General features: G+C 36.5%; 2 protein-coding genes and 1 long non-coding RNA gene across 6 annotated transcripts; all 3 read right to left on the bottom strand.

Annotated features, from left to right (window-relative positions):
* Positions 1 to 3,224: 3,224 nt before the first annotated feature.
* On the bottom strand, positions 3,225 to 7,158 carry LOC147760284 (uncharacterized). Of its 4 annotated transcripts, none has more exons than XR_015330885.1 (3): positions 7,052 to 7,158; positions 3,739 to 3,833; positions 3,225 to 3,512 (listed from the first exon to the last, which is right to left on the bottom strand). It is a non-coding gene; the product is annotated as an uncharacterized LOC147760284 (long non-coding RNA). The 4 variants fall into 4 exon arrangements; XR_015330887.1 differs by lacking the exon at positions 7,052 to 7,158 and adding an exon at positions 4,620 to 4,749 and having other exon boundaries at positions 3,739 to 3,950; XR_015330886.1 differs by lacking the exon at positions 7,052 to 7,158 and adding an exon at positions 4,620 to 4,749.
* A 968-nt stretch (positions 7,159 to 8,126) lies between these two features.
* On the bottom strand, positions 8,127 to 11,394 carry LOC106152507 (DELTA-actitoxin-Aas1a). Its single transcript, XM_013526118.3, has 7 exons — positions 11,244 to 11,394; positions 10,760 to 10,884; positions 10,159 to 10,294; positions 9,743 to 9,831; positions 9,318 to 9,436; positions 8,875 to 9,105; positions 8,127 to 8,354 (listed from the first exon to the last, which is right to left on the bottom strand). Exons 1-7 carry the CDS (start codon positions 11,270 to 11,272, stop codon positions 8,226 to 8,228), a joined length of 858 nt encoding a protein of 285 aa, XP_013381572.3. The 5' UTR covers positions 11,273 to 11,394; the 3' UTR covers positions 8,127 to 8,225.
* A 374-nt stretch (positions 11,395 to 11,768) lies between these two features.
* Positions 11,769 to 15,611, bottom strand: LOC106173743 (DELTA-thalatoxin-Avl1a-like). Its single transcript, XM_087018854.1, has 7 exons — positions 15,465 to 15,611; positions 14,963 to 15,087; positions 14,455 to 14,593; positions 13,838 to 13,926; positions 13,475 to 13,584; positions 12,812 to 13,042; positions 11,769 to 12,634 (listed from the first exon to the last, which is right to left on the bottom strand). The coding sequence occupies exons 1-7, from the start codon at positions 15,494 to 15,496 to the stop codon at positions 12,509 to 12,511; spliced, it is 852 nt and encodes a 283-aa protein (XP_086874980.1). The 5' UTR covers positions 15,497 to 15,611; the 3' UTR covers positions 11,769 to 12,508.
* Positions 15,612 to 16,475: the final 864 nt, after the last annotated feature.

The raw sequence follows: 16,475 nt of genomic DNA, 5'->3' as shown, positions 1-16,475 counted from the left end.
CTGGTCTGAGTCTGGTCTGAGTATCTTTGGTCTGAGTGGAGGTAAATGTGACCCAGAGTCATATGATAGCATATAGCATATTCAGGTGTTACACCTGAGTGGCAAAGTGAGCTGTTATCAGCTTCTTTATCCTAAAACAAGAGAACGGTGGATCTTCTCCAGATTTCGACATAAAATTTCGCGATTAGGGAAGACTGGTAAAACTGCCAACAGTTTTAACATAAGTGTCTTGCTTTCGTGCTGTTATATAAATACAGTCTGGACCGGTATATAGGATATGAGCCGAGAGTTTCGAAGAGCAAATGTACATTTGTATTGTCTGCTAAAAGTCTGTAAGGTCTGGCAGGAAAATACACTTGGAAATTTGTATGCTTTTTCAATTTTGCGAGTGAAAAATAAATATAAATAAATTTAAATCCCATATATCCCAAAGTAATTACTTTTGGGTCCGGTAACTTCATATACCTTGCCAATATGCCGTGATTTGTAACATATAGACTGGAAATATTTCCCTATCAATGTGGTCAGTTGGCCAGCCAATAGGAGCAGTCAAATTGACATCTACTCCCTTGTGACCTTGACTGTAACCTTTATAGGAGAGGTAGAACAGCCCGAGTGAATACTGCTAAAGAACCAAGTCAGTCCCTACAGAAAAGTCAGGGTCAAATTAGCCTTACTACCGGTAATATAGGCTCTCCTGTTGGTTAGAGGATACACATTGTTCCGAAAAGACAAAGAGTTATGCCTATTTCTGACGACTTATTAAAATTTGGCACATTTTGTGTGGTTAGCTGTCTTCAATACCTGTATCTATTAATTTATACCTCTTTTAGCAAAATCTATATACAAAAATGATACTCTCGAAAATGGAAACGGTTTAAAATGATATCGAGGGTCACCTGCGCCTTAAAAGACTATAAAGGGAAAACAACTCTTCATATGGGATTCAAATTTTAGCAATAAATACCTTGTAAACAACACACAAAATATAACAAATTCCATTTTACCACCAATACAGCGGTTATCGCAATCATTTTGAAATCTGTCCTTGCCAACAGACCACATAGACCTTTAAAGATCGGAAGGGATTTATTAGCCATTGACAAAAAGGGGAAAGTCGTCGTTTACCCGAGGAAAGTCTGTTTTATGGCATATTTCCAGCAAAACGACGCTATTATCCCTTGAAATGCACAATGAACGGACGTATAAGCTTTTTTACTATTCAAGAAAAAGTCCAATAGGCTATATACATTGCTTTTACATAGTTAAATACCCGAATTTCAGTGTTTTTTCTTTCTTTTTTTCGTAAAACTGAACTAAAATTACATCTGTTTTGGAACTATAAATAAGCTGCAAATGTAGAATCGACTTTTTTTGAAAAGTATGCCAAATCCTGAGTACGCAATATAACCACTATACAGCAGAGCAAGATAAGCTTTTTTCTATTCAAGAAAAAGTCCAATAATCTGCATAATTTATTCATGTAACAAAACAGCGCCCATAAAAAGAAAAAAAAAAAAAAAAAAAAAGACAGCATTCAATCTTCTTCCCGCCAAAACTGTGTCATGCCACATTAACCCTAACACACAGAGTGGCACTTCTGGGCCATGGTAAAACTACAGGTGTTGTCATTACTGCACTTTGTCTTGCCAGCACCGTGGCGTTAGAGCACTATCTCCAGCAGTAACTACTGAACCCCAGCTACAAGAGAAACATAAAACGGTAAATAATAATAATAATAATAATAATAATAATGCATTGTACTGAGATAATGAGAAAATTTAATCGAATACTAGATCTTACGTTGAAACGAAAATCGCGATGTTTCGACCTTAAATGACAAAGTCTTCTTCAGGTGAACTAATTTTGAGTTGCCACAGGTGTGACCCCATGACAGAGAGTCCTCCATGACGGAAAGCGTGTACAGGAAAGAATGGCCCTTGATTTTAACCCAATTATGCCAGGCTAACCCTTACCAATGCAACAAAATGGAAGAACGTCTCTCTCTACCCAATGATTTGTCGAAGTTTACAAAATGGCTGCGTTCTGTTCTGCAACACGCTTGTAAACAGTCAAAGATTCGTTGAAATTAAGGGATAACTATTGGTATGATATTCATATTGCACGATTAACAAAGTGGAAAAAAACTGCTAGAAATATTAAAAAATATTACCACCAAAACGACATTTAGTGCAATTATTCTGGAATCTATGCTTCCATCAGACCACGTGATCTCCACACATAGCTACCCTCTGTAATAACCTTTTAAGTGATTATTACACCCAAACTTTTCAAATTTTCCAAACATCAAAAAATCCAAACTTTTTAGAATCAAAAAAAAAAAAAAAAAAAAAAAAAAAAAAAAAAAAAAAAAAAAAAAAATAGACTCACTTTAAATTTCGGCATTGATCCATTTACCATTGGTTAGTATGGGGAAATTGTCGTTTGCTCCAGGAAAAGTCTTTTTTTGTGTACTTTTTATTATACTAGTAAGTAATCGGTTCATGTGACTGACACAATTGTACAACCGTTCGGTTACATTGGCACAAATACAGTAAGATTGATGTCAGCATTAATCTGGATATTTTAATATTTATTTTACTATTTATTATTTTAATATCCCTATAGCGCCATTATTAATGTAAGAAGCTACAAGTATAATGCTTAGCCAACGCGTCGTCACCGCCTTTGCCGGGTATAACAATTTACATTTGCTTTGAAGTTGTGTAATCTACGTTGATTAATCCTATGTACTTTTAACTTATAAAAATAAATAAGTAAATAAATAATAATAATAAAACTGTCACGATTCAGGGCAAGGTTCTTATTGATACGTACGGAGAAGCCCTGTTCTATCGGTAGTTTATTTCAAAAAGATAATTAACAATGACTTCTCGAAACTTTGGCAGATGTTTTTTCTATTAAACAAAAAGGAAATTATGATGAAAATGACAATTCTATAACAACATTAACAAATAAACAAATAATCACCCGAAACGACCCTATTCAAGAAGGCTGCTTGGCAAATAAGAAGTTCAAAAGGCGAACCAATTTGCCTAAACAGAATCTTTTTAATGATATACATTTTAAAAAATGTAGACAAAGTTAACGTTTCATCTGTGTTTATTCCCCGTTGGAAGCTATTAACGCAAAAACGAATCAAATTTTTATCATTCACATTATTTAACCATATGATACGCCAACAACAACAAAAAAGATTCCAACAAGTTTCAAATGTGTATTTGCTGATCATGAGCCACGCTCAATCTACAGCTTTACCTTAGATCCTACAGAAAATGGGCAAAACTTTCAAAAAGTGTCAATTTATTGTGCAGGGCAGTCAGCCAGCCTTCCGCATGTCCAGGTTTCCTTATCCAGGACGATAGGGCGGTCCTTGGGGCAAACGCAACCTCTCCAACACAGGAAATAACACATTCCGAGGACAGGTTGAGCGCATGTTTTGGCACAAACCCTGTCGCAATGTTTAGTGAGTACCAGGTTTCCAGGACAACCTAAAACAAGTAATATAGAGAATAATAACAAGAAAAGGTCCCAGATATTTTTTAAATAAATCACATTATTTTTTTTGGTCTTTTTTGTTGCAATTTAATTGTAATTAAGCCCTTAAATAGTCATTTTAAGTCTAATAAAGATGGGAGAGATAAGAATGGAGTAGGTGGGACAGGGTAAAAAGAGAAAAATGGGAAGGAAGGAAAGTGAAGAGAGTTATATACTTACCACTTGTTTTGTTGGGGCGAGGATACAAGGTCAGCTGTGCCGAAGAGAGGCTAACAAGGACCACCAATGTTAACACCACGGCCACAATCTTCATACTGAGGATAAATGAGGAGTTTTGTTCAAACCCAAATAGTGGAGTGAAACAAAAAGTGCATTGCCAAATGTCTGGATTTGAGGTTTGATTTGACAGATTTTGAGCAACCACTTCCCCCCTTAAAATAATATAAAATAAAATACTTAAATAAATAAATATATAAATAAATAAAGGTTGAAGGAGCAAAACCCAAAAACATTCGGGTAATCCTGTGCCATAGATTTTATGGCAAAACAAAATACCATTTTCCTCGTCTCAACTTTAGTTTTCCTAACGTTGCATCCCCCCCCCCCCCCCCCCCCCCACACACACACATACACAAATCCGTACAAAAACCCTGTGGACCAGTGAACAAGCACAATAAACTTCATATACACATTTGACTTTGCACGAACATGTAGACAAGTTGTTTTTTTTCAGTATGTCATACTTTAAAATGCATTCCCTGCACGTCTCATGTGAGCCGGGGTAGTCTGCTTGTATCAGCAATGCCCTTTCGAGATGGTACCCTAAAACATCTCACCTCGTCGGGCTGCCTCGTCAACTATGTGATATTAAGTATAGCCTACTGTACGCATCTTCCACTGCTGGCGTGGTGGATATATTGCGAACTCAAGAATAGAACTACTTTTTAATAAAAAGTCTAGTGGCGTTTACATTTGCAGCTTTTGGATAGCTGGTTACAAAACAGATCTAATTTAAGATAAAAAATAGTATTTAATTATGAAAAAACAATGTTTATGGTAGAAGATTTGCCCCAGTGAATTCCTTTCTTATAGCACATTACCTTGACTTATGTGCTTCACAATGACCACCCAGAATGACGAAGTTGATTATACAGACAGCTCATGTGTACTGCTGTTAAATAGTCTATCCAAAGATGATTGTCGTCTACATAAAGACGACTACAACATAATTGATCATTCACTACATTATTCCAAATAAGCTTATTTCTAACCAACATTTTAAATTCTCTCTCCAAAATTGAAAATTATCATAATCACTAGGAAATGGATAACATGTTTTAGATCTAAAAACACCATATGTAATTATATTTATGTAACTTCTAACATTAGCGCCTCGTCGAAATGTTTTATCATGCAATTACAAAACTGCTATATATATGCATGGGATAATAAAACGGAAATTGCAGGATGGTGCCGGAGTAATTTTAAACGGCAATAGGTCGTAATTACCCATTGGTGAAATAAGAAAGTGAACAATACAATGGTATCTGTGATATTAGACCTTGTTTTGACGAAAAAAGCGAGCCTTTTATTCGTCCTGGGTATCATTTTAATCGTTCAAGGACCTTGTAAAAATTATTCAGTATCCGATGGATGTGTTATAGGTTAAAAGAGCTGTTGGTAGCTACTAGAATTTTGCTACCCAGCGTGTGTTGTTTTAACGTTGAAACAACGTTAAACCAAAACGCTGATAATACGTTGGATAAACATTGGATTTGGAAGTTGACTCAACGTCAGATAACATCATTGTATCAACCCCAGTTGTTAGACAACATTCTTGCATGAAAAGACATAAAAATGACATGAAATGTTTTTATTTTTGGTACAAAACACAGGTAGACAATTATAACGTACACTGTAAAAACATCCACGTGCCTGCGTGTCTGATTTTTTCAACGCATCTAGCTCCTAAGCATGTTTTGCACCTAAGCATGGTACACCCTTTTAGCCTGGATGTGTTTAGCAGTAGGACATGTTTGAAGGCTAAATATATGTAGGGTATGGCCTTTAAGTTATAATTTCCAAGGTTTAGATTAATATATATATATATATATATATATATATATATATATATATATATATATATATATATATTTATATATATATAACAAAGTCACAGTCACCTCAACCTGTCTATCTATAACAGGGTACCGAGAATTGTCAACTTTATTAACTTCACTCAATCACATTTACAGCGACTTATTTATTCTAGTGTTAGCTGACCTTGCAAAGAAGTTTATTGGAATGTATTTCTGAATGACAAGTTAAGAAAATTCACTAGTTCACCAAAGACACAAAACAACTGTCACCTTTACTTTAAAACACTTTTTTATTATTTTGATAAAGTTAGTTACAGTATTGATAAACAAAGTATCACGTTTTCAATAATTAATATTTTAAATTACAATCCATGTCTGCAAGGTTGTGTCAATGACCAAAATACAACGTTGAGTCAACGTCACATTATGACGGTGTTTTGACGTGGCTGGATCAACGTTGATTTTACGTTGAATTTAGGTAGATCAACGGCAATTCAACGTATTAACCTGTTTACAACGTTTATCCAACGCGACTATGCCTGCTGGGTATCTTCTATATGTAACCATTGCATTGTGGGAAAAAAACAATTGTTACATTAATTACACTCCCCTGTGGGGTATACCCAGCAGGCATAGTTGCGTTGGATTAACGTTGAAAACAGGTTGATACGTTGAATTGCCGTTGATCTACCTAAATTCAAGGTAAAATCAACGTTGATCCAGTCACGTTGACTCAACGTTGTATTTTGGTCAATGACACAACTTTGCAGTTATGGATTGTATATATATAAGAAAAGAACTATACATATTAATCTAAACCTTGGAAATTTTAACTTAAAGGCCATACATTTATACCCTACATATATTTAGCCATAAAACATGTCCTACTGCTAAACACATCCAGGCTAATTTCCCGCTGGGTGGGGTTGATATAACATTGTTTTCTGACGTTGATACAACGTTGTTTTCTGAGGTTGACACAACTTTCAAATCAAACGATTATCCAATGTCTTCTCAACGTTATGGTTCAACGTTGTTTCAACGTTAAAACAACACAATTTGCCCGCTGGGTAGTTATTAATACCAATGTATGGAGCACTACAATGCCACATTTAAAGATTGAAATATGAAGAATGACATAACTTACTGGTGCAATGCAGGCTGAAGCCGAGTTCTAAATTAATAAAAATCCTTTCTCATGGAAAAAATCCCAACTACCGACCATAATGGGGTAGGTTTTACGATTCATTAACGCAGCTTAACCTTTTTGTGTTTTATTTTAAAACAGCACTACACTATATTGTACTGTAGTATTGCTGGTCTCTAGAAAATTGGAAAATACCTTACAAAATGTAAAAATACCTTACAATATTCTTTACAAATAAAACAACTCTTCTCATCTAATAGATATATGACACTGAAATAACACTTACGTAATTGTGGAGTCTTAGAGAAAGAAAAATATAGTAACACTCTCTGCTGGTCTGAGTGTTTTTGGTCTGAGTGGAGTTGAAACTGACCCAGAGTCACATGAGTGAGCATAGTCAGGTGTAACACCAGAGTGTCATAGTGAGTAGTTATCATGTTATCTATCCCAGAGCAATGTATACATCGGTAACTCCCCTTATCAGAAAGAGAGCGGAGAGGCTTCTCCAGTTTTCGACATAAAATTTTGCCTTTCACGATTAGGGAAGACTGGTAAAACTACCGACTGTTTTAACATAAGTGTCTTGCTTTCGTGCTATTATATAAATACAGTTTGTACCAGTATATAGACTGGAAACTTTTCCCTATAAATGAGGTGAGTTGGCCAGGCAATAGGAGCAGTCGTATTGACATCTACTCTCTTGTGACCTTGACCGTAACTGTCTCAGAAAAGGAAGAAAAGCCTGAGTAAGTACTGCTAAAGAACCAAGTCAGTCCCTACAAAAATGACAGGGTCAAATTAGCTTTACTTCCGGCAATATAGGTCTTCCTATTGGTTAGAAGGTATAAATTGTTCCGAAAAGACAAAGAGTTATGCTTTTTACTGATGTCTTATTAAAATTTGGAACATTTAGTGAGGTTAGCGGTCTTCAATATTAATTCATTTATACTTCTTTTAGCAAAATCTATATACAGAAGTTACACTCGCGAAAATGGAAATGGTCTGAAATGAAATCGAGGGGCATATGCACTTTACAGACTATAAAAGGATAACAACTCTTCATATGAGATTCAAATTTTAGCAATAAATAACTTGTAAAAAACACACAAAAACATAACACATTCCATTGTACAGCGGTTATCGCAATTATTTTGAAATCTGTGTTTGCTAGGTGGATTTTCAAAGGTGAAAGAATCGAATGTCGGAACGGATTTATTAACCATTAGTAAATATGGGAAACCGTCGTTTACCTCAATAAATCCGTTTTATGATACTTTTCCATGAAAATGGAAAGTTGTTGTCCCTTTAAATGCACAAAGAATGTATGTATAAGCTTATTAAATATTCAAGAAAAATACCAGTTTGATCTGCATAATTTATTCATTCCACAACACAGCTTTCACTTTCAAAAAAGGCAACATCCATTTTTTCCACCAAATCTGTGTCATGCCACATTAAACCTAACACCCAGAGTGGCACTTTTGGGCCATGGTAATACTACAGGCGTTGTCGTTACTGCACTTAATATCCTGCCAGCACCATCCCGTGGCGTTAGGGCACTCTCTCCAGCAGTAACTACTGAACCATAGCTTTAAGAGAAAAATAAAACGGTAAATATGATATAATAGTATTAATAATAATAAAAATAATAATAACTATAATAATGCATTGTACTGAGATAATGAGAAAATTTTATCTAATACTGGTTCTTACGTCGAAACGGAAATCACGATGTTTCGTCCTTAAATGACAAGAAGATCTTCTTCAGGTGAACTGATTTTGAATTGTCAGCGGTGTCGCGAGGGATGTCTCCCAGGCACGGTCCCCCAGATGTCGCAGTTTGTATGTCGTTAAGTAATTATTTCAGCATAAAAAAACTGAATGAAATATAACTTTCACTTTGATAATCATAATAAGACTAATAGCATAGAAACGCGCCGTGTATTATTATTATCATTATTATTATTGTTATTTTTATTATTATTAAACTATACAGTTTACGTGGGTCTCTCTCTCTACCCTATGATTTGCCGAAGTTAACAAAATGGCTGCGTTTTGTACCACCGTAAGAATTTGCTCTTCTCGCCTGAGAGAAAAATTTAAACTAACCGCGTTATAAGAACATCCGGAGTGCAAATTCTTCCACCAGATGTCACCTTCGGGGTTGCTGGGGTCGACCCATACGGCAAGACGGGCCACGCTGGAGTCGGTCATGGTGGACCGCATGACAATGCCGTGTTCAACGGCGTTGATGTAGCCGCCGTTTTCCGCATTGCGGGGGTCGGCGAGATGGTACATCTGTTTGAACATCTCCTTTGAAGCGTCCATGTTATTATACACCTGATTAACGTTAAATAAAAAAGAAAAATAATTACGTTATCGACCTATTTCCCAATGAAAGCTAACCCCTTTTCACATTTCATATGACGTCGATGCATATTACAGTATATACAGACCCATCAAAGACCCAGATGTTTTGAATAGATATCCGGGCATTTAAAGTATGTCAATTTCGTGTATGCTGACGTATCAAGAGCCCGGATGTCTCGTACCTTCACGTGGAAATGGTTGGACCAGATTCCATAGATATACGGCACACTCCACATCACGGCGACTCTCCAGTTGGTTCCGGCCACCTCGTATGCCACCACCCCTTCGGTGCCCGCGGGAACTGTAAGGCAAAGTAACATTAGAACATTTTTTCAGCATCTTGTCAGGATTTAATGCTAACCCATCAAAACAGGCCTTGGTCGCTTTTTGGACACTTTCCTCTCATTACTTCGGAAAATTAAGTTTCACAAAAACTGTGGTAATTAAGATTTCATATTTTGAGTAGTTGCTGTAAAGTTCATATTATTTTTTCACACTGTTAACTTTATGAACTAGTTAACGTTCCATGCCGTTGCCAAGGCAACAGCTGTTAAGCAGAGTTAACAATCACACTTTGACTAATAATAATGATAATTCAGAAACTCACGTTTGCCTTGGTCAAACTCCAGGAGTCCGGTTGTATTGGGCAGAATGGTGTACGGCGGATGACCACTGATAACACCATTGTCCGTGTACCTGGTATTGGACAACAAGAAGTGACCGTATGACACGATTGTATACATGTATTTTTCAATTGACAAGGACAAACAGATTTGTATGCTCCATATCTTAGTCAAAAAAGAAAATGATTGTGCGTCCAAGTCCAATGGCCATGGTGTAAATATTCATGTTCTAGCTGATGGTCGTTTATAAACAATTAAATTACAGGGTTTTTTCATCGAATGATAATAATAATAATGACTACAGCAATTAATATTATATAATAATTATTATTGTTATGACAATAATAACTGAATATAGATAAAAGGCCAGACTGATATTCAGAGGCAGGCAAGGACTTACCAAGTTGGATTTACTAAGGCTTTGTTCCCTTGGTTTGCAATGGCTATCACGCAGGACCGGGCCGTGTGAACGTATGATGCGACCTTCTCCAGGAGGGGCAGCACGGCTGTTACACCAGCCACTACTGCACCTACGGCTGTAAAATTGTTAATTAATACATGCAAGTTAAATGAATACCAAATTCTCTCGCAACAAATGGTTATTTTATTTTTCAAACTCAAGGGTTCTTGAAAACATTTTTGCTAGTAAGGGGGTGCATTTAAATATTGATGAATCCAGTCAGCTGCTTACGCATCGTTAAACTACCATTAAAGCAGAGCAATATTTGCCTGGTAAAAGTTCATGATTTTGAAGATTGGACACCGCTGATTGAGACTAATCAAAGGATACTATTTTTCAGCGTCATTAATACAAAAGAAGCGTCTCAGTTAAACCTATCGTGTGTGAATGCAGCTTCAATTTATCGCCTCGAGTTACATAAATTGGGAATTCTCCCCCTCCTGATGAGAATTCTCCTTAGGTTACACTCATATGGGGATATCAAAACGTGAATAGAATCGTTAATGATAATTAACGTAATTATTATGATTAATTTTCTTACCGACGCGTTTATTGGGATCTTTCAGTTCTTCATCGGTCAGAGCCCTCTGAACCAAAGTGTTTTCTGCGAGGTTTGTGTTCTTGGCTTTACCCAACACGGAACCGAGCACGGCAAATACCAATAACCTAAGTAATGGAATAGATGTTGACATGAAGGTAGCAAACGGAAAGCTTATCTGCAGAACGACCTTCGAGAATTATTCCATTGTCGAGAAAAGAAATATTTCTTTTATATCGAGATGACGAAAACATAAGAAATAATTGGCGTTAAAAATAAATGTAAATGACATATATCCTCAGTAGCAAGGTTGGATTGCTTCCTTCAGTAGTAGTAAATCAAGGAAATATTTAAATATGTTTTAAATATATTGTGCTACCGACTCCATATATAAGGCAAACATAGCAAAGTGTAACCGTTCTTCTAAATTGGTTGATGCACATGTATGCTTTCAGGGAGGTTTCAAAAAATGAGGCCATATACTTACACGGCAAAGACAGACGGCGTGACCCTCATGTTGAAGTTGTAACTGTGTCAAATGCAGGCTAACATGGGATTGGATATAAAGGGCACGGCCACCACGATAAGTTGTATAGAGACAGATGGCTCGTCTCCCAAGAATTATTATGGTGATCTGAGTATGGTCATGCATTATGACAGTTTGTAGTTGTTCATCTTGTTGTAATCTTGCTCTGTCCCTCCCACCCCACCCCCTATACCGTTGTCAATATAAAATGAATAATACATAAATAATGGTACAAGCACAGAAATACAAATAAATAAATAAATAAATAAATAAATAAATAAATAAATAAAATGACAAACAAACAAACAATTATATGCTATATTTTCTATCTGAGATTCCGGTTAGAAATACGACGAAGGCTATTATCCGCGACTCTCATAAACCGATTTTAGAAAGATCTAAGAACTACAAATATTGGCAAATGTGTAGATATCATAAATATGCACGCGCTAAGATAAGGCATAACATAGGACATGAAATTCGATATCTTGGACCCATCAGCCTATTATCTTTATTATAAACACAACGCATGACATCAACTTGAAGAGAGTACCAAAATGCAAATAAGATACAAGCGTTTGCTGACAGTTTCATGGAACCGCCCTTAGAAGAGGAACACGAGTTGTGAAGCCTTAATTATGGAGACAATGAAACATTGAAAGCATTGCCTGCATGTCCTGCAATAATTGACAATCTTGCAAAAATCCAGACACGGTTTGGTTTTTAAATTATTTTTGAGATTTCAAACTCATGGGTTACAGATTTATAAACAAAATAACCTCGTCTTGCTGCTATCAATGCAATTCAGTTTATTCCTGTTCTGGTGTTAGGAGATAATTGTGACCTTAAACAATAACATACATGCACAATACAATCGGTATATTACAACTGCGTTGCATTACCATAATTACATAATATATTTTTCAAGTGTTCTTGATTGTCTGACTTTCAGCTCCCAGTGCGTCACCTATGGAGCATTGTGATAGGCACATGGCACTAGTTGGGTCGGTCCAACTATGCAGGGGCTCTTGCTAAGTACAATCAGCTTAACCGAATGACACGCCTCCTCGAGCATTATGGGAGTAATAAGCCGGGCGCACGCAAACGAAAGTTAATTAACTTCCAATTGCTCAAATTTTAAGCTGATTCCAGAAATTGCAATTGGCAAGAATCTCCTGCAGAGTTGGACAAACCCAAGTAATACGATATGTCTCTGTGGATGGATCTTAGCCACATTTGGTGTAACAGTCGCTGCTCTTCTGACAGTCGGTGTCGCTACTACATCTAGAGTTAATCCAACACCAGCCGGTAGCATTTGGGCATTCCCTCCAGCAGAAATTGCCGAACCAACCCTGGGAATTGAAAAACAAATAATAATAATAATAATAATAATAATAATAATAACTTTATCATCTCTTTCATGCTGTACATGCATAACAAAGAAATACCGAGAGAGATATATAACAGACTAGCTTTGCACATCATAACATATCAGATATGAGACTTGAACAATTTTGAATCACCCATACCGTATTTGTAGAGCAACCATGATTTAAGTGCGTCCACCATTCACTGGCTTCCAGATTGCTCGCGTCGATCCAGACACCTAGCTTACCAACGTTTCCATCTGTCATAGAGCCCCGGATGTTGACGCCATGTTCTGTGCTGATCAGATACCCGCCGTCTTCGGCGTTGCGAGGGTTGGCGTAGTTAAGCATCTGGCGGTAGAGGTTCTTATTCGCTTTGACATCTTCGTACACCTGAAAAGGAGACGTCCATTTATGAGAGAATTCCATTTATTTTCCAAATGTGCACATTCCATATTTGGTTTGAAAAAATGACACGCTGCACGAACAGACAAGGTGCTAAAGGCGTGGATCTTTAGAAAGTTACGATAGCCAACATGGTCCCAACGCAAATGATTTATTTCCAAAATACTCGAGAACTTACCCTAACTTATATAATATATTTTCTTTGCCATTTGTAATAAACTCCTGATGTCATACAAAAAAGGTAACGTAACCACAGCAGTAACTGTTATATATTTCGACATTATATTATCATTATTATTTGTATGCATGCGCTATATGGTTAAAGACGCATGGCGTCTCATACTTTAAAGGTAGAAGTGTAATGTTTAAGGCTTGTGCTAGGATGAGAGCCTATAGTTGGCTGACGTCACAGTTATTTACCTTGACATTATAATGATTGCTAGAAGAGAAGGGGACAGTCCACATGATGGCCACTCTCCATTTGGTGCCCTCGATCTCGTAAACGACCACTCCATCTGTTCCACCGGGAACTATTAATCAATTTAAAAGGCAAACACAATTTCACTCATCATAGTATTAGTACAGGTATTAGTATCAATAGCAGCAGTATTAGTAGTGACAATAGTAATAGTAGAAGTCTATAGAATTACATACAGTAGTAGATAAAGTAGGCCTAGTAGTAGTAGTAGTAGTAGCGGTAGCAGTAGTAGCAGCATTAATAATACTGTAGATGTGGTGATATCTGTTGTTGTAGCAGTGGTAGAAATACTATAAAAGACTCACGATTTCCTTTATCAAACTCCAGTACGCCTGTTGAGTTTGGTCCGATCTTGAAAGGTGCGTGGTCCTTGATGGCTCCTCTGTCTGTGTACCTGTGACATATTTCACGACTCGATAAAAATTGATGAATTTGAACAGATGTTTCGAGAAAAAACGGGATTATCTCACTAGACTCTACATAATCATAATTATCATCTACATAACGAAATTGACTAGTTAGAAAACCCCATTTAAAATGATTTTGTGTTTTGAGTCTTTTGAGAATTTTGCTTGCTTCGGTAAAAAATTGGAAAAGCTAGAACTCGAAGAACGATTTTATACATGGTTATTTTCAAATCGATTCTTCGTATATACCTTGGGGATAAAAGGAATATAATTTATAAGTTATAACTTTCTGAGTAAATTTTCGATGTATGGCCCTATAAATGCTCAGGACTTAGTGCCCCAATAATGTGTTCTCTTTTCCTCCTGTCTCTCTTTCTCTCTCTCTCTCTCTCTCTCTCTCTCTCTCACACACACACACACACACACATACACACACACACTCACACACACACACACACACACACACTTTCTCTCTCTCTCTTTATCCTCTCTCTCTCTCTCTCGCTTTCTCTCACCAGGTCGGCTTCACCAGGTTCTTGCTACCAGTGTTGGCCAACGCTATGACGCAAGCACGGTCTGACGTCACAAGGGAGGATACAGACTGCAGGATACCAACCACGCCGGACGCACCCGCTATGACAGAACCAACGACGACTGGTTTCGTTATATAAAAGATGAAAAGAAATGTATTTACATGTTAAAAGTCGATGAACCGCAGTGCATTGCTTAAATAACAACACTGTTTAGATTGCTTTTCTTCGAGAATAAATAAATACATACATAAATAAATAGAGAATACATGAAAACGGTAGGCCTACCGAAGGGCATGCGTTCGAAATACATGTAATACGCATTTTAATGGTGGATTCATGCATACATCAGCAATGGTAAAACTGATCAAGTTTTTATTATCCTTTTTGCAATTCACGTCATCAAAATAGCTTCCATGCAATCACTTCTTAGTTTAACTCAGAATAACCCTCAAATCTGTCATATGACATTAGATAAAAGTATGCAACTTACCGGCTCTCTTCTTTGCCTCCTTTGATTCCTGTTCAATATTATGTCGGTCTATCTGGTCACCCAGGCGGCCCAACTGTACCTGACCACCGGTCTCCCCTGCGGTCGAGTAAACCACCAATACCAAACTATAATATCATAATTAAAATAATGGATGAATGTATCGATTTTAAGGATATATTTTAATTCATTTGTCACAGATAACTGGAATGGTTCTATTTGTGGCAATATAGTTAATTGTGATTTTTGAATAAGGACTCATTTTCCCTTTCCTCCTCTCTCTCTCTCACTCTCTTTCTCAGTCGCCCACGCAAATTTATAGAAATGTCTTATAATTTTTAGATATAGAAAATTATTTTCGTTAAGCAGCTTATGTCCAAGAGACGGCCATGTTCTATTTGATGAAAACCTAAAACATGATGCCTCAAAGGTTGAACAATGAAGTCTTCTCTACAGAAACGATGTGTTGATTATTATTTTTTTCTGCATACTTTCAAGTACTTACAAGATGGCGCAGAGAAATGTCATTGCCTTCATCCCTGGTTTTGTCTCTGCAGGCTACTCACCCAATGTAACCTACCCTTATGGCACAGACAGTGTTATATATTATAAACAAAACTTGCTTACGTAAATGACACCCTGAGTTCACGTGCTTCTTTGAGGTCCGTTCCATCTGCTTTATTTATTGCCTATGGAAATAGAAGGTCCCTATTAAGGGGAGCCTTTAAGGAGTCTTATACACTTTCATCGTTCATCGTTCATCGTTAAACTCAGGGTATCTAGATGGACAGGTGTCAAACGTGTGACATCGAGATAACGTAACGTACGTCATGAAACAGCTGCGCTATTCTCAAATCGAGGTTAAAAAGTGGAGCGCGGGTCACAGCTTTGGTTCTTTCAGCTTGGGTGTGGTACCCCCCACCCCGTCCACCCCATCTTAGCTTCATATAGGCACTCCCCCTCTCAATAACAATCATGAATTATAGCAAGTAAGATTTAAAAAAATTCTTACCAATTAAAAAAGGGACAAAACCAAACTATTTTTAACCATTTTTTTTCTATCAAACTTTTTAAAGCTCTCTGAAAAAAAAAAAAAAAAAAAAAAAATACTTTAGATTAACAAAAGGAGCAAAGGGGTGATTTTGATAATGGATATTATACTGTTATACTGAGTATGTTGTATCTCTCAGATAAGAAATGTTTCAAACATTTAAAAAGCTCGAATCAAAATTGTTTACTCTCTTGAACCGGATATTAAAAATGAAGGGCCTATTCATTTTTTTTAAATTTCATTTATTTATTTGTTTGTTTGTCTGTCTGTTTACTTATTTTAAAAAATAATAAATAAGTAAAAAATAGTAAATATATACAAAGAAAATGATTAATCGTTCAGGGTGAGTAAAAAGTGTCGGTCTGTCGTCCCCGTCCAGTTTCATGTTTTGTATGGCTACTCTGAAAAAAAAAAGTATTTTTATCGTTGATTTATCGATGTAAATACGGACAGTAATCCCATTTT

The sequence above is a fragment of the Lingula anatina genome, chromosome 8 (genome assembly GCF_051362555.1).
Source record: "Lingula anatina isolate TDL-2025a chromosome 8, LinAna3.0, whole genome shotgun sequence".
In the NCBI taxonomy this organism is placed as follows: domain Eukaryota; kingdom Metazoa; phylum Brachiopoda; class Lingulata; order Lingulida; family Lingulidae; genus Lingula; species Lingula anatina.
The sequence above is the reverse complement of the archived record's forward strand: the minus strand, read 5'-3'. Positions and strand labels throughout refer to the sequence as shown.

Excerpts from the sequence above, each read along its gene's own strand:
- LOC106152507 (XM_013526118.3), bottom strand. The coding sequence starts at position 11,272 with ATGAGGGTCACGCCGTCTGTCTTTGCCGT. Across the intron at positions 9,437-9,742 it reads GGAGTTTGACCAAGGCAAAC|TTCCCGCGGGCACCGAAGGG; the intron begins GTGAGTTTCTGA and ends TTTGCCTTACAG. Across the intron at positions 9,106-9,317 it reads CCAACCATTTCCACGTGAAG|GTGTATAATAACATGGACGC; the intron begins GTACGAGACATC and ends AACGTTAATCAG.
- LOC106173743 (XM_087018854.1), bottom strand. The coding sequence starts at position 15,496 with ATGAAGGCAATGACATTTCTCTGCGCCATCTT. Across the intron at positions 15,088-15,464 it reads ACATTTCTCTGCGCCATCTT|TTTGGTATTGGTGGTTTACT; the intron begins GTAAGTACTTGA and ends ATGATATTATAG. Across the intron at positions 14,594-14,962 it reads GGAGGCAAAGAAGAGAGCCG|TCGTCGTTGGTTCTGTCATA; the intron begins GTAAGTTGCATA and ends TAACGAAACCAG.